The sequence below is a fragment of the Neoarius graeffei genome, chromosome 8, assembly GCF_027579695.1.
Source record: "Neoarius graeffei isolate fNeoGra1 chromosome 8, fNeoGra1.pri, whole genome shotgun sequence".
Taxonomy (NCBI): Eukaryota; Metazoa; Chordata; class Actinopteri; order Siluriformes; family Ariidae; genus Neoarius; species Neoarius graeffei.
Genome location: NC_083576.1, coordinates 7939684 through 7956570, shown reverse-complemented (window position 1 = coordinate 7956570; position 16887 = coordinate 7939684). Strand labels below are relative to the sequence as shown.

Sequence of the window (16887 nt, the reverse complement as noted above, 5' to 3'; positions counted from 1 at the left end):
ACAAACAGATCCTGGCTAACCAACCGGACATAGTGGTGGTGGACAAAGAGCAGAAGAGGGTGGTGGTGATAGATGTGGCGATCCCAGCTGACGCCAACATCAGGAAGAAGGAACATGAGAAACTTGAGAAGTATCAAGGGTTGAAAGAGCAGCTGGAACAGATGTGGAAGGTCAAGGGTTGCGTGGTCCCCGTGGTAGTGGGGGCACTTGGGGCAGTAACCCCCAAACTGGGAGAGTGGCTCCAGCAAATCCCAGGAACAACATCTGAAGCCTCAGTCCAGAAGAGCGCAGTCCTAGGAACATCGAAGATACTGCGCAGAACCCTCAAACTCCCAGGCCTCTGGTAGAGGACCCGAGCTTGAGGATGACATGGATACCACCCCCCCCGCCGGGGGTGAGAAGGAGAGATATATAACACAATCATGATTGAAAAGAATCACGAAGGAATTTGGATTTGCTCAGCTGCATCAATTTGAAAATAAACATCGTGAAAACTTCAGAATAAAACCTTGAATTAGAACTCTAATCTATTTTTGAACAATAAAATATATTTGTAAAAGCAAGGAAACAAACAAACAAACAAAAACATTCCTTTTATAATTAAAATATTTATGTCATGGCCCGTGATAGCAGATGGAGTTCAGGAACTTGTTCTTCTCTTTTATATTCTACTTTGATTCACCAGTTTATTCAGTGAACTGATTTACTAATGAACCAGCATTTCATAATAAATAAATAAATAAATAAATAAATAAATAGATTTCTTTTGTCTCATATTCTCTGTCTTATTTTTATCTCCTTCACTCTTCTTATTGAATATCAGGACTCAGTGTCACAGGGCTGCAGTGGTTATCATTGTCTCCTCACAGCGAGAAGGTTCTGGGTTTGAACCTCACGGCCTTCCTGTGTGGAGTTTGTACGTTCTCCTCGTACCTGAGAAGGTTCCCTCTGGGTGCTCTGGTTTCCTCCCACAGTCCAAAGACATGTATTGAGGTCAGCTGGCTTCTCTAAATGATCCCCAGGTGTGAATGTGAGTGTGATTGGGCGTCTGTCTCTCTGTGTGAACCCTGAGATACAGTAGATTAGTGACCTGTCCAAGGTGAAGCCCATCTCTCACCCAGAGTCAGCTGGGATCAGCTCCAGCTTCCCTCCCGACCCTGAGCGATAAACGCTGTAAATAACGGATGGAACGGAAATATTTTTACTGAAGTCTTTAAAAATGATAGAAATGTGATCTCAATTTAATCACAAGACTCATTCATGACAATCATTATTTTTTTAATTATTAAACTTGCCTTTATAAAGTTCAGTTAAATATGAGGGTATTAGTCACTGTATTATGATGCAAAAAAACAAACAAACAAATAAACAACAACAACAACAATACACACAGGGGAAAAAATAGTGATTGGTCACAGGGTTGCAAAAGAGAGAAAAGTTCAATCAAACAGGAATTGATTTGCTCAATATCCTGACATGAAAACACAGAAATAAAAAGAGGATTGTAGGCCTCATTTCCTCATCCTTGAAGAGGATGTTGAAAGAGTTGTGAAGCGTGTGTTCAAATACCTTGAGGAGGGGCCACAGTCTACTATCTACTGCTTTGCTTTCTAGTCTAGATTGTGTCTCAAAAAAAAAAAATACCCTGGAAGTCTGTGATGTCAGAGATGTGATGTGATGTCACACCATCAGTCTTTGCCCAAAGTGAGCAGTGCTCAGTTTGACCGTCGATCAGTGCAGCGAGAGGAGACATGCTGTACACAGAGCTCACACTGAAGATGATCACACTGATGTGGATCACAGTGATGCTTTTTAATCAAACTGGTAAGTGTGGATGGTTCATTATGTTTCTGCTCATCAGTGTGCCGCTGTAATAAGGATTACTGACACAAAAACAGTTTCTGATCTTAATATTACGGGGTTGTGTCTGGATGAAGAGCTGTTTTAAGGGAAATCAGAATTTTTTAAATCTCAAATTGTTCCTATGAAAGATTTTTCTCCTTGAAATTTGATGATAAAACATAGAAACAATACACATTTCTGTGCAACACAAACATAAACACACTTTACACATCTCCTCTCTGACCTCCAGTCGCTGGTTACACTGGAAATTCAGTTTATTCAGCACATTGCATTGAGCTTGATAATGTCAGTAAGATTTAATGCTCATGTGATCTCACGTTCCTCACAATATTACACCAATCTCTGTGAATTACTGGAAGAAAAAATATTTTATTTTATTTTTTGCTCATGTTTCATTCTTTAATCATTTATATTAGATTCTGCACAGATAAATGATCTCAATCAGCCCAACCCAGTGATCGCTGCTGGTGTTGGTGAGAACGTGACTCTGCACTGCTTTAAAAAGCGAGAGGATAACCCTGAAACCATCATTTGGTTCAAGCAAAAAATTGGACAGGAGCCTTCTCTAATGGTCACAGTTCAACATGAACCCAAATATAAAGATGAGTTCAAGCCGCCAAAATTCAGCATCGAGAAAGAAGAAAAAACGGGCTTCCATTTGAAAATTGTTAATGTGGAACCATCAGATGAAGCCTTGTATTACTGTGGACTTTTGTATTATTGTGGACTTTCAACAAGTTTTGGAAAAGGAACCTTTTTATCAGTGAAAGGTAAGAATTTTATTTTGAGGTTTTCTTTATTTGTATAACTGAAGCGATCGCTCTATTGGCAGGAGATTGTGATTTGATGTTTGCTCAGATTAGAATGAGTGCTTTCAGGTATTACACTGTAGATGTGATTTAACCACATTTGGAAATACCTTTAGTGCTGCTGTTCTAGAAAATTAATCAACAAAACATCTCAACTGCGTGTTGCATCGAGTATAAAGATATTAGTCCAAAATGAACCAAACTAAGATCTCACCCCGTCTCTATCACTCTGAACAGGTGATGGAGATGTAAAAGTGTCAGTGATCCAGAGCGGCGTGTTGGACTCGGTTCCTGCAGGAGCGTCAGTGACTCTGCAGTGCTCGGTTCTCTCTGAGAGCAGAGCAGCAGAACACCAAGTGCTCTGGTTCAGAGCTGCTTCACCACAATCCCATCCTCAAATCATTTACACTCATCACAACAGCAGCCGTCAGTGTGAGAGCGGCTCTTCTACACACACCTGTGTGTACGACTTCTCCAAGCACATCCTCAGCATCAATGATACTGGAACTTACTACTGCGCTGTGGCCGTGTGTGGGAAGATCATTTTTGGGAACGGGACTCGAGTACAGTTGGGTAAGAACACGTGTGAGATTTTATCAGTAACTCAGAGGAAATTGGAGTTATTTTATCTACTTTATCTCTATCAAGTTGTCCATCAAATTCTGGCACAATGGTGTCTAATCACAAAGATTATTGATTGATTGATTGATTGATTGATTGATTGATTGATTGATTGATTGATTGATTGATTGATATTTATTTATTTTACAAAACATACATATCAAATCTTTATTCTCTCTTTTTCTCAATGACTTGAAATCGATTGTATTATGAAGCCACATGATCAGAGGTCGAAGGTGGACGTGGTGGAAATTCCAAACCCATCAGTTTTATGTTCTGGTTACTTTATCTCTTTACATCATCGCTCAGAGTGTATCAAGTTATTTATGTCCGCATGTTGTACCGATATTTAATCCTGTGATATTTCCTGTGTAGCAGAGAGATCTGCCGTGGATCCTGTAGTGATCTGTCTCGCTGGAGCTTTGGGAGTGTGTGTGGTTGTGATCTTTGCTTTGATCTTTATCATAACCTATAAAGGAAGAAACAGAGGTGAGTCTGCATTTTGGCATTTATTAAAGTTATTATATTCTTATAAATATAAATATTTTAACATTACACCAACTAGCCAAAAGTACCTGGACAGTGGCGTGCACAGACATTTTGGGGGGCAAGTGCTCTGGGGGGAAAAAAAGGCACTTTTTTGCACATGTGGAACACCTTATTATAAAAGTCTGAGATTTAACCCTCCTCTTGTGTTCATAATCATATCAAAGTTTTGGGTATTTTTCTGTAGTTCCATCTTTAAAAAGTCTGATAAAGTCTGAAAGTCTGATCTTCCCGTCACTGACTTGAGTCTCAAGACTGTGTTTATTCACAGATTTCCGTGAGATCATCTTAAAATTTGTAACGAAATATACACACTCAATGGGCTCAACGGAGCTCTCCTTTATTTGCATAACGGCGTGCATACTTGCATAACGTGATATTCTTAATCATGTTATAAAAACAGGTCGGAATTGATGGAGAGTGGGGTTGCCTCAATGGTTTAGGCTACATTTAAAATGTTGTTCAGTGTGTTTCTCCATATGGAAAGGGAGCAAATAAGCTGGCAAAGGCTGCCATGTGCAGTTGTTTCTGTATGCGACGGGCTACTTCATGACAAAATAATTACAGATTGGGCTTAGAGGGCAAACAATACATTTTCACTCGATTCATGTGTTAGCTGGCTGGTGGGGCAGGGGAAGAGCTGACTGACTGCCCGATGTGTTGTCTGCGCTACGACAAGGCCGTGGCTTCCAGGACGCTATGCTGCTGCAACCTCACATTGAATGCACTGCACGCTTGTTCACGTGACAGAGCAAGAGAGACAGAGGTCCGGCATGTGTGCGGAGGAGGCACACATCGGGACATTATTTTCACATGCTTTTAATGCCGCGGCTTTTCTAAAAGATCATGTCGACATTGGCCTCAGTAAACTGTAAAAAAAAAAAAAAATTCAAAAGGGCACTTTTTTGGACAGAGGGCAGAGGGGCAGGTGCTTGAGCACCACCTCGTGTCTATCTGTGCACGCCACTGTATCTGGACACCCAACCATCACACCCATCAGAGCACCCATCGTTTAACATTTAAAAACCCTGGGCTTTAACACAGAGTTGGTCCTCTTTTTACTCTTATAATAACCTCTAATCTTCTGGAAGGCTTTCCACTCGATTTTGGAGTGTGTCTGTGGGGATTTGTGTTCATTCAGGTACAAGAGTGTGAGTGAGGAGGTCTGGGGTGCAGTCAGTGTTCCAGTTCAGTGGGGTTGAGTTCAGTCAGGGCTTTGTGCAGGATATTCGAGTTCTTCCACTCCATGTCTTCATGGAGCGTGCTTTATGCACAGGAGCATTGTCATGCTGGAACAGTTTTGGATCTCTTAGTTCCAGTGAAGGGAAACTGTAATGCTCCAGGACACAAAGACATTCTGTACAATTGTGTGCTTCTGATATTGTTTCAACAGCTTGAGGAAGAACCACATGATCAGGTGTCCACATACTTGTGGCTTTATTGTGTATATAATTCCTATTACATACAGTACACTGAATGGACGATTTATTAGTTATCAGATCATGACTTCCATCAAATTGACAAAATACCCAAAGTTTCTGTTCATTAGATGTCCTGATGTGGTATGAAGCGGAGCTACTGTTCCCACCTCATCATCTCCTGAAGTGTTTTATTCCCCTTATACCACAACTCACCTCTTATCTTTACCTCTGACTGCAACAAAGTGCTCACACTGGAGACTCCTTCTAGAAATGTTCTAGAAACATCTCCTCATGTACAATTTCACCATCTCAACAATTACACACACATTTTAAAATCTGTTTATGAAGAACCAAAAAATGTGACCATTAAAAAAAAAGTGTGTCTCACTATAGAGACGTCCGCTGATCTGTCCATAAAACACATTTTGTTCTCAACAGTGAAACTCAAACAGAGTTCTGTGATGGACAAAACCCCAAATCAGGTAAATATTCAGCATGTGTGAGTACGTTACTTCATAAAAGGACAAACGATTAGTTTTTGTACTAAAAGTGTAATAATTGAGATCTCTGTTCTTTGTAATTTCGTATCTGTTCCTCCAGGACTGTGACACTGTGGAGCTGAATTACGCTGCTTTACATTTCAGTGAGAGGAGAGCCAAAAGAGGAAGAGTAAAGAAACAACAACCTCAGGATATTATATATTCTGATGTACAACGTCCTTCTAAGACTTAGAGTTTAATGATGAGAAGCCGCAGTATGGAAGGAATAAAACAACCTGAGTGTGTCTCACTGGAGTTGATTATATTTCTATAACAGCACATCCTGAAGTGTTTTATTTCTGATTTACTGCAGCAATTTCAAACAATTACAGGTTTTTTTTTCATTGTTACTGTTGCATCCTTTCATCATTTCGTACTTTAACCATCAAAAGCCAGGACATTTCTGGTCACATGACTGAAAAATTGAAGCAATATACGAGAGCTGTTAGAGAAATGTCTAACATCTCGTTGTTGTTGTTGTTGTTGTTGTTGTTGTTGTTTTGCTGACAATTTTGATTCACTGACTTTAACTGAGTAACACTGAAAGTAACAGAGTTGAACACGGAATTAGAAAATACACACACAAAAAAAGTTTAACTCCAGCATTCATGATAATGGCGTGATGATGTTAAACACTCTCTAACAATTAACTAATGATTTAATTAATAATTTATTTGTCATTTATAACTTGTGCCAAAGAGTTTGTGTTTTCACAGTGATCTGGTGAGTCAATATTACAATATGACTCGAAATAAAGGTGGAAAACAAAACAAGACTTTTCTTCAGGATGATCTTCAGGAAGTTTGAGTTCGATAGAGACTGTGACTAAAGTCACAGTAATTTGCGCTTGCTCTTATAGACTGGGACGTCTGGTCACTGTATCCTATAGATCTGGAACGGTAAGAGATAGAGAATGACGCTTAGTGAGGAAAAGTTGTGCCCTGAACAAAATAATAATAAAAAAAACTGATTGAAAAAAATCATGAAAAATGACAGTTATAAGTGATTGAAAAAAAATCCTGTTTTTCATGGATCATTTGGGCTCAGTGATCCAGATCAGCACCAAAAGTCATAGCAGCTTAATTCAGCCCAGAGGTTTCTTCATGTGAAATCTGGTGATCATTGGTTGAAAACTCAAGGAGAAATAGCATCCTAAAAAATTTTATAATAATAATAATAATAATAATAATAATAATAAAGAAAGAGCCTGAGTGAGAGAAACAATTTGTGCCAGCGCTGCTTGTGCAAATTAATGATCCAACTTCCTGTTGAACATGGGATTTGTGGAATATTCCAAATATTCCATTGGAGTGAATGTGTTCTGGTGAAGGCGTTGAGTGTGTGTTGTGGGAAACACTGGTGACGGCAGCCATAATCCTGTACGCAACACAGTTATGGTGATTCTGTGACTGTGTGTGAGAGATTGTGTGCAAATACGATCAATGAAAATAATTACACCACAATAGTCACTTAAATTTATAATAAATATCAGCAGATTAGACCTTCGAGAGGAGAGGAGAGGAGAGGAGAGGAGAGGAGAGGAGAGGAGAGGAACAAAATGAAAACACAAGAAAGGAGAAAGGAGTATAGAGGAAATATAAAATAAGTTATTCTATCCATATTCACTGGATATGAGCAATCACATGCTCTGATTGGCTACTCTATGACTAGGATATCAGCTCATATACCGTGAGGAGAGAAAAACAAAATGGCGGACCGTGTTGCTGAATCAACCGAGGACGAAATAAAAACTCGACTCGAAAATAAAACCACAAAAAATACAAAAAAGCAACAAAATAAGGAGAAAAAGTATTTGATCGTATGAACATATCTTTTTTTATTACATTTTTTTAGAGAATTATAATTATAGCTTTTTTTTTTTACAAATTGCTTCTGTCATTTCACTGGTTTGTTTACATTCTAAGTGGAAAAGATTTTGTCGGACATTTTGTATAAAGTTTTTATTTATTGAATTTGCAAAAAAAATAAAAAATAAATAAAATGCTCTGTTTCTCAAAATCCAGTGAGAGTGGATTGAATAAAACAGTTATTCCACTCAATCTCGTCGTACATGGCTTATGAGCAACTTGGTGCTACGCGGCTCATCAGCTATCAGCTCATGTACGACTCGATTTCATGGAATAACTGTTAAATATAGACAGATTGTGACTTAAGATGTAGATATAGTATACTGTATATACACACACACACACACACACATTAGACACAGATACAGTATATAGGGCGCAACTGTTCCGCAAACTTCATATCTACGTAACTGTGAGGTGATCCGGGAAACGCATCATTTGTGGTCATGACTAAAAAAGATGGAAAACAAAAACAAACAGTTTTACCACATTTTTGTCATCCTGTAATGTACCTTCATACCTTCACAATAATATTTTACCAAAATGATGTGGAAATGATTTTATGCTGGAAGCCATGGCCTAAAGGTCAGCAAAGCAGCTTCAGGACAAAAAGGTCACCAGTTCAATTCCCTGGACCAGCAGGAAAGGCTGAAGTTCTCTTGAACAAGGCACCGAACCCCCAACCGCTCCCCAGGCCGCTCTGTATGTTCTGTGTCGCTCTGGATAAGAGCATCTGATACGTAAATACCTTTAATGTAATGTGTTTAATGTGTAACTTTGCTTTAGAGTTCTGTAAAGATCATGTTGGTAAGGAGCCAGTTTTAAAAAACGCAGGAGCAAAAACAGTCAATTTGCCGTAAAAATGTCTGAAACCTCACCAAGGCCTCATCTGTCTTGTTTGAAACTGGAGGTTTTATTCCTCAGATTTCAAAAAATTCCCACAAATAGCAGTTTTGAGAAAATTTCCCACCACATGAAAATGATTTGAAATCTCTCACATGAGCAGGTCAAACAATTCAGTGGTGACAGAAAGCCTTCAACTGCTGTTAACATGGAGCATCATCTTCATTAATGTTCTTCATGTTTTCACACGGGGCGGCACGGTGGTGTAGTGGTTAGTGCTGTCGCCTCACAGCAAGAAGGTCCTGGATTCGAGCCCCGGGGCCGGCGAGGGCCTTTCTGTGTGGAGTTTGCATGTTCTCCCCGTGTCCGTGTGGGTTTCCTCCGGGTGCTCCGGTTTCCCCCACAGTCCAAAGACATGCAGGTTAGGTTAACTGGTGACTCTAAATTGAGCGTAGGTGTGAATGTGAGTGTGAATGGTTGTCTGTGTCTATGTGTCAGCCCTGTGATGACCTGGCGACTTGTCCAGGGTGTACCCCGCCTTTCGCCCGTAGTCAGCTGGGATAGGCTCCAGCTTGCCTGCGACCCTGTAGAACAGGATAAAGCGGCTAGAGATAATGAGATGATATGATATGAGATGAGATGAGATGTTTTCACACTGGTCAGGATCACATTTGACCAAAATCCGTACTGTATATGAAACGAAAAATGACCAACACAAGGATCCGAGTGGACTGATGTTCAGGAGGAACGACTGATTCAACTCACACTGATTTGAAATCTGTGTTTGCAGTGCGGTTTGTCAGATCTGAGGGTTGGATTCCGGAGCACTGCAGGACAGATTATATTCTGGTGCACAAAGATCTACTGAAAAGCCGAGCAATGCTCTAACTTTTAATTTTCAAAAAGTTTTCTTCTTATTGATGTTTTTGTCCTGGTTTAGTTCCATCTCACTGGACATGCAGAGGAAACTTCACACAAAAACCACAGACTTCTGATGAACTACAGTGTGGTTCAAAAATAGAAACGTACCTGAAAAGGAAATTTAACTCGTGACTTGAAGCAGCCAATCAGATGAAAGTCTCAAGAACAAAAACACAACAGCTTTTCAGCAGCTCGAGCTGAGTGTGACTTCACCTCTGAAGATGACATCACTGTGGATTCTTCTCTTATCTCTGAACACCATCAGTGAGTTTTAAAGAGGTTTTAATAAAACTAATAATAATAATAATAATAATAATAATAATAATTTGTTTGTTTATTTGTTTATTTATTTATTATTTTCTAGCTCCAGCCCAATCTGTGGATTTTTCCAAACCATCATTTCTCTCAGTGAAGTCTGGAGAACGTGTGACTCTTAACTGCTCATTTAGAGCCACTAATAAGGGTGAAAGTTTGTTCTGGTACAAACAAATATTTGGAGAAATGCCTCAAAAAGTGGGAGGAAAATTAGCTTATGAAGATATCAACATTTCGCCCATGTTCAAGACGTCAGGAATTAAAATGGAGCAGACTGAGAACAGCGTTTCTCTGACAATCTCACATGTAAAAAAAGAAGACGGAGGATTTTACTACTGCGGGAAAGTTTACTTGGACAAAGCTACGTTCATCACAGGAACTGTCTTGGCTGTAAGAGGTAATTAACTAAATTAAAACTGTTTGTACAATACACACTCAATTTCTGAACACTGTATATTTAATTACCATCATAAATAACAAGTTAATACATTCTGGAAAGGGTTAGGGTTTTTTTTTAATTCTTTATTTTAATTACTATTTTGTGGTGTTTTTGTTTTGGTCTGTGGTCATCAAGTCAAAGTCCCTCTGACGCCAGAATCTGGTTTTCCCAGTCAGTCTCCTGTCCCAGTACTAACCAGCTCTTTCAGGCGTATGGGTGCGACGCCGATCTCTGTTTCGATAGCCCTCGGCCTCTCACCTATACAGCTAGGGTTACAGTGGTGGTGGTGGTGGTGGGGGGGGGGGGGGGGGGGGTCGTCTCTGGTAATCATGGCGGTGATTTAACTGAAAAAATAAAAAAATTAAAATCCCCAGCAGTGTGAATTGAAATTAATACATTCTGGAAAGGGTATATTATTATTATTATTATTATTATTATTATTATTAAATTGTGATTAAACTGTAAATAAATAAATAAATAAATAAATAAATACCACATTATTTAAAATGAATGAATGAATGAATGAATGAATAAAAGAAAATCCCTGGCATTGAGAATTGAAATTAATACATTCTGGAAATGTTTAATTTTTTTTTTTTCTTAAAAAAAAAAAATATTGGTGATTAAACTGCAAATTTAATAAATTAATTTTAAAAAACAGCTTGTTAAAATTAATTAATTAATAAAAGTCTCTGTCACAGTGAATTGAACCAAATTTATGGCCAGATTTAAACAAAAAAAATCAATTCAATTACAAGATATTATTTTATTCATATCATACTTTTAACAATTGGCAGCTTTACAGAACTCCAAATATCACGATTGATTGAGTTCTATCCCTAAAAACATAAACATTCTTCACTGTAGAGGTTTTAAGAGGTCCACACTGCACTGTAAAAATGATTTGCTCTTTTAACTTAAAAAAAAAAAAAAGTTAGTACCCGGACTGCCTTAAAATTTTGAGTTCATTGAAATTCATATCAGAAGTTAAATTGTTTGTCTCATTGTGTTAATTTACGAAATGAATTTCAATGAACTCAAAATTTTAAGGCAGCCCGGGTACGAGCTTTAAGTTAAAACAACAGATCATTTTTTACAGTCTGGACAACATTGAAAACTTCACTGTAATTGACGACTCTGTGTGAGAACCAGAAGTAATTTGGACCAAAACAGTGAGTTTGTGAATTATATCTCTGTTTTATGTACAAATAACAACCATTTTGGACTAAAGACTCAAAAGTACAATGAGAAAAGAACTCATGAAGCTCATATCCACCAGGTGAAGGGCTTCATTGGTGGCCACAGATACCGTATGTGCACGATGGAGGATTTTGGTAAAGAGCCTTTTTTTCAACATTTTATTGCTTTGATTTAATGATCCCAACTTTGACTAATATTAGATGGAGTTTTAAAAATGTTGGTTGGACAGACAGTGGAACAACAGGCTGATCGCGAAATACATCTCTTTAGACAGGTGTTTGGGGAATATGAATGCACTAGGGATGTGTTTTATGGATTAATTGTGTTTTTATCCCTCGCCCAAACAAAGTTTGGGTGGGGGATATAGAAATGGGTTCCGTCCATCCGTCCAGTCACGTTTTCATTTCTGGGCCATATTTTGAAAACTACTTAAGATATCTTCATGAAACTTTGTAGACATATCAAGCAACATGTGAACTGGTGTCTTTTGCTATTTTGGATTTTTGAAGAAAAAAAGTATTTTTCAAATATATACATAAGAATAGATGTTGACTTAGTTTCTAAGTGCAATGTTCATTTCCAGAGCATCTATCCAAAACTATTCATGATACGGATTTGAAACTTGGTATACATGTTAACAAGGTGATGTAGATTTGCCTTTTCATTCTAAGGAATTTTAGAAATTTTCATTTTAGTCTTCAGGGTAGGTTTTGTTTCCATAGCAGAACTAGAAAACTATGAGTGGTTTGGTCTTGAAAGTTGGAATATGTGTTGATTGAGTAATGTATATACAAATGTGCCTTTTGATTCTAAGAAATGTAAGAAATTTTCATTTTTAGCTCACTTGGACCAAAGGTCCGGTGGGTTTATGCCATGGGCTGCTGAGGTCAGTGTAAAGAGGTCGGGTTGGTTTCCTGCAGCAGAACTTAAAAAAATGTGACAAATAATATCTTGAAACTTGGTATATAGTTTAATAAATGATGTAGATGTGCCTTTTGATATGAGAAAATTGAAGAATTTTTCATGTTTCTATGAAAATACATTCTGAATATGAATGAAAAGGAATTTTTGAGCGATATTAACTTTTCACACATTTACTTGTTTTGATGTGTTTGTAAAGTGACATTTCAGACCTTTTATATTTCATGAACATTTACAAAAGCACAGCTGCAATAGGGTAGACGACTTCCTCACATAATTAAGAATACAACCTTTATGGATACCGTGAAAGGTACTGATTATAATTAGGGAATTAATTATAATGCTCTGGGGCATTAGACATAGACCTGAAGATCTTTCAGTCTCCACCCCAGGTTGTCACATATTATATTGAATGTGATAAATCCCTGTTTGTTTGTTTTTTTAATGCTAAAGAAGAAGAAAAAAAAGGAAAATGTGTAGATTGGCATCTGCACTTGTTGCAGTTCTACAGGTTTTTGTTGAGTGGTAGCTGATTGGAGCAGGGCTCATATTATATCCAATACAGTACTTCCATGTGGACTGAAATGAACATGGTAGTTATACAAGTAAAACACCTTCACTGCTTAACAGAAATGAACCAATTTCCTTGCACTGGAATGAATTTATGAACTCCGGCTATGACTGAATTAACACTAATTTGAAACTGTAAGCATTACTGTTTGCATGATAAAGAGTTTTATCATACAATGGAGTGGTTTCTCGGCTGGATAAAGCCAATGGATAGAAACTTCCAACAAATCTGCTGGCAGGGTGGGGGATATAGATGACTCTGTCTGCTTGTTAGTTTTATAAGTCTTTGAAATGCATGGCTCTGGTGGTAACTTCATCATCTATTCTTTTCGTTTTTATGCTGTACCGTAAAATAGCTCTTGTTAGGCACTTTGTGATGTTTCTCTGTGAAAAGCATGATATAAGCAAATTTTCATTCCTTACTGACTTACTTTATCACATCGAGACTGTTTTTTTTTTTTCTTTTTAGTCGAGCGATTCTGTAGCCGTGATTCTTCTACTCTTGTCCTTTCAGTTTGAGAACTTGTTTGAAAAACAGTTTACTGGTAAATGTACAGAAAAACACCTGAGATCTCACCCCGTCTCTGTCACTCTGAACAGGTGATGGAGATGTAAAAGTGTCAGTGATCCAGAGCGGCATGTTGGACTCGGTTCCTGCAGGAGCGTCAGTGACTCTGCAGTGCTCGGTTCTCTCTGAGAGCAGAGCAGCAGAACACCAAGTGCTCTGGTTCAGAGCTGCTTCACCACAATCCCATCCTCAAATCATTTACACTCATCACAACAGCAGCCGTCAGTGTGAGAGCGGCTCTTCTACACACACCTGTGTGTACGACTTCTCCAAGAACATCCTCAGCATCAATGATACTGGAACTTACTACTGCGCTGTGGCCGTGTGTGGGAAGATCATTTTTGGGAACGGGACTCAAGTACAGTTGGAGAACTCTCCAAAATGTGGTTGGTAATAAAAGTTCTGTCATCCATCCATCCATCCATCTATCTATCTATGAAGTTATTAATATGATCGGTGTTCTTTCTGTCCTGAAGTGATCTACCTCGCAGTGGTGGTGGCAGTGTGTGTGGTTGTGATCTTCGCTCAAGCTTTTATAATCTGTAAAATGAGGAACTGTGAACAAATCAGAGGTGAGCCTGAATCATACAGAAGTGCATAGAATTTTGCTAATTAATTTTTCTGTCTACTTCAGTATTTCCGAATGCTTTGTGTAGATTTCTAACATTCCAACAAATATCCCTTACGTTCTAGAAAACATATATATATACATGTAATCAGTGTTATATATATACAGTGGGGCAAAAAAGTATTTAGTTACCAATTGTGCAAGTTCTCCCACTTAAAAAGATGAGAGAGGCCTGTAATTTTCATCATAGGTACACTTCAACTATGAGAGACAAAATGAGAAAAAAAATCCAGAAAATCACATTGTCTGATTTTTAAAGAATTTATTTGCAAATTATGGTGGAAAAGAAGCATTTGGTCAATAACAAAAGTGCATCTCAATACTTTGTTATATACCCTTTGTTGGCAATGACAGAGGTCAAACATTTTCTGTAAGCCTTCACAAGGTTTTCACACACTGTTGCTGGTATTTTGGCCCATTCCTCCATGCAGATCTCCTCTAGAGCAGTTATGTTTTGGGGCTGTCGCTGGGCAACACGGACTTTCAACTCCCTCCAAAGATTTTCTATGGGGTTGAGATCTGGAGACTGGCTAGGCCACTCCAGGACCTTGAAATGCTTCTTACGAAGCCACTCCTTTGTTGCCCAGGCAGTGTGTTTGGGATCATTGTCATGCTGAAAGACCCAGCCACGTTTCATCTTCAATGCCCTTGCTGATGGAAGGAGGTTTTCACTCAAAATCTCACGATACATGGCCCCATTCATTCTTTCCTTTACACGGATCAGTCGTCCTGGTCCCTTTGCAGAAAAACAGCCCCAAAGCATGATGTTTCCACCCCCATGCTTCACAGTAGGTATGGTGTTCTTTGGATGCAACTCAGCATTCTTTCTCCTCCAAACACGACAAGTTCAGTTTTTACCAAAAAGTTCTATTTTAGTTTCATCTGACCATATGACATTCTCCCAATCCTCTTCTGGATCATCCAAATGCTCTCTAGCAAACTTCAGATGGGCCTGGACATGTACTGGCTTAAGCAGGGGGACACGTCTGGCACTGCAGGATTTGAGTCCCTGGCGGCGTAGTGTGTTACTGATGGTAGCCTTTGTTACTTTGGTCCCAGCTCTCTGCAGGTCATTCACTAGGTCCCCCCGTGTGGTTCTGGGATTTTTGCTCACCGTTCTTGTGATCATTTTGACCCCACGGGGTGAGATCTTGCGTGGAGCCCCAGATCGAGGGAGATTATCAGTGGTCTTGTATGTCTTCCATTTTCTAATAATTGCTCCTACAGTTGATGTCTTCACACCAAGCTGCTTACTGATTGCAGATTCAGTCTTCCCAGCCTGGTGCAGGTCTACAATTTTGTTTCTGGTGTCCTTTGACAGCTCTTTGGTCTTGGCCATAGTGGAGTTTGGAGTGTGACTGTTTGAGGCTGTGGACAGGTGTCTTTTATACTGATAACGAGTTCAAACAGGTGCCATTAATACAGGTAACGAGTGGAGGACAGAGGAGCCTCTTAAAGAAGTTGTTACAGGTCTGTGAGAGCCAGAAATCTTGCTTGTTTGTAGGTGACCAAATATTTATTTTACCGAGGAATTTACCAATTAATTCATTAAAAATCCTACAATGTGATTTCCTGGATTCTTCCCCCCCATTCTGTCTCTCATAGTTGAAGTGTACCTATAATGAAAATTACAGGCCTCTCATCTTTTTAAGTGGGAGAACTTGCACAATTGGTGGCTGACTAAATACTTTTTTGCCCCACTGTGTGTGTGTGTATATATATATATATATATATATATATATATATATATATATATATATATATATATATATATATATATTCCCCTTTCTTTTGACAGTGAGATCTCAACGAGATTGTGTGGTCGAGGAAACACCCAATCAGGTAAATAATCTTAAATAATGTCTCCATTCTCTCAGGAACAAACTCCTCGATTTCTCGGTGTCACTGTGATGATTGAGATCTCTGTTTGTCTGTTCGTTCTCACAGGGTCGTGATGCAGTGGAGCTGAATTACGCGGCTTTACATTTCAAAAAGAACAAAACGAAAAGAGTGACAAGAAAGACAGAAAAACCTGATTGTATTTATTCTGAAGTGTCTTCTGGTACCTAGATTATATTTCTAATTTATTTTATTTAATGTATTAAAGAGTTCTGTTTTAAGGTTTACTTTTCAGAAGTGAAATTTATTCCACGTGTGGTGAGTTTTCTCTTGTGCACTGATTCGGACTGTGAGATTCGATCTGAGGACTAAAACCTAATGTCTATGAAATAAAAATCCAGGTGTGTGATTCTTTCTGCGTGAAATTCCGCACAGTCAAAAATCAATCTGTTCTTGGAGTTCACTTTGTGTATGATGATGTTCAGTGACAAAAAATCTACAGACTTGTCCTTGAAGTGTATTTTATATCTACACTGGGACATTTTCAAAGAGCATGTCCTGTAGTGTTAATGCCAGAATTACGCACACTGTTATAAAACTCACTACAAGTGCTTTTTCGATAACAAGTGAACACGTGTTAGTGACAAATTTCATTTCCTGCTCTTGTGGCTAACTGCTGTGACTGATGATGATGTGTTAAAAAAAAAAAATTAAAACCATCTTCATGCACATCTTATTTATCTAAACTATTTTGTCAGTAATACATCACCAAACATGTGCACTCACTTTTAATAAAGCGTGCATTTAGAGTCACATGACAATCCGAGAGTGGAGAGCAGACGATGAAGAAATCCTTAAAGACAGAAATTTTGCAGTGTCATGTCAGATGGTGGAGACGGTTGGAATTACAGGTGATTTTTATTAAATTCAAGCAAACAGTCTCACACTTGAAATAAGATCAAGGTCAGAGATTCAG

At 38.5% G+C, this 16887-nt stretch overlaps 2 protein-coding genes across 2 annotated transcripts; both read left to right on the top strand.

The window, feature by feature from the left end:
• The first annotated feature begins 1738 nt into the window (after window positions 1–1738).
• Window positions 1739–6044, top strand: LOC132890412 (uncharacterized). Its single transcript, XM_060927234.1, has 6 exons — window positions 1739–1824; window positions 2280–2633; window positions 2910–3245; window positions 3672–3782; window positions 5699–5742; window positions 5861–6044. The coding sequence occupies exons 1-6, from the start codon at window positions 1752–1754 to the stop codon at window positions 5990–5992; spliced, it is 1050 nt and encodes a 349-aa protein (XP_060783217.1). The 5' UTR covers window positions 1739–1751; the 3' UTR covers window positions 5993–6044.
• Window positions 6045–9643: 3599 nt separating this feature from the next.
• Window positions 9644–16142, top strand: LOC132890350 (uncharacterized). Its single transcript, XM_060927163.1, has 6 exons — window positions 9644–9695; window positions 9796–10143; window positions 13477–13830; window positions 13921–14016; window positions 15871–15914; window positions 16020–16142. Exons 1-6 carry the CDS (start codon window positions 9653–9655, stop codon window positions 16140–16142), a joined length of 1008 nt encoding a protein of 335 aa, XP_060783146.1. The 5' UTR covers window positions 9644–9652.
• The last annotated feature ends 745 nt before the right edge of the window (window positions 16143–16887 follow it).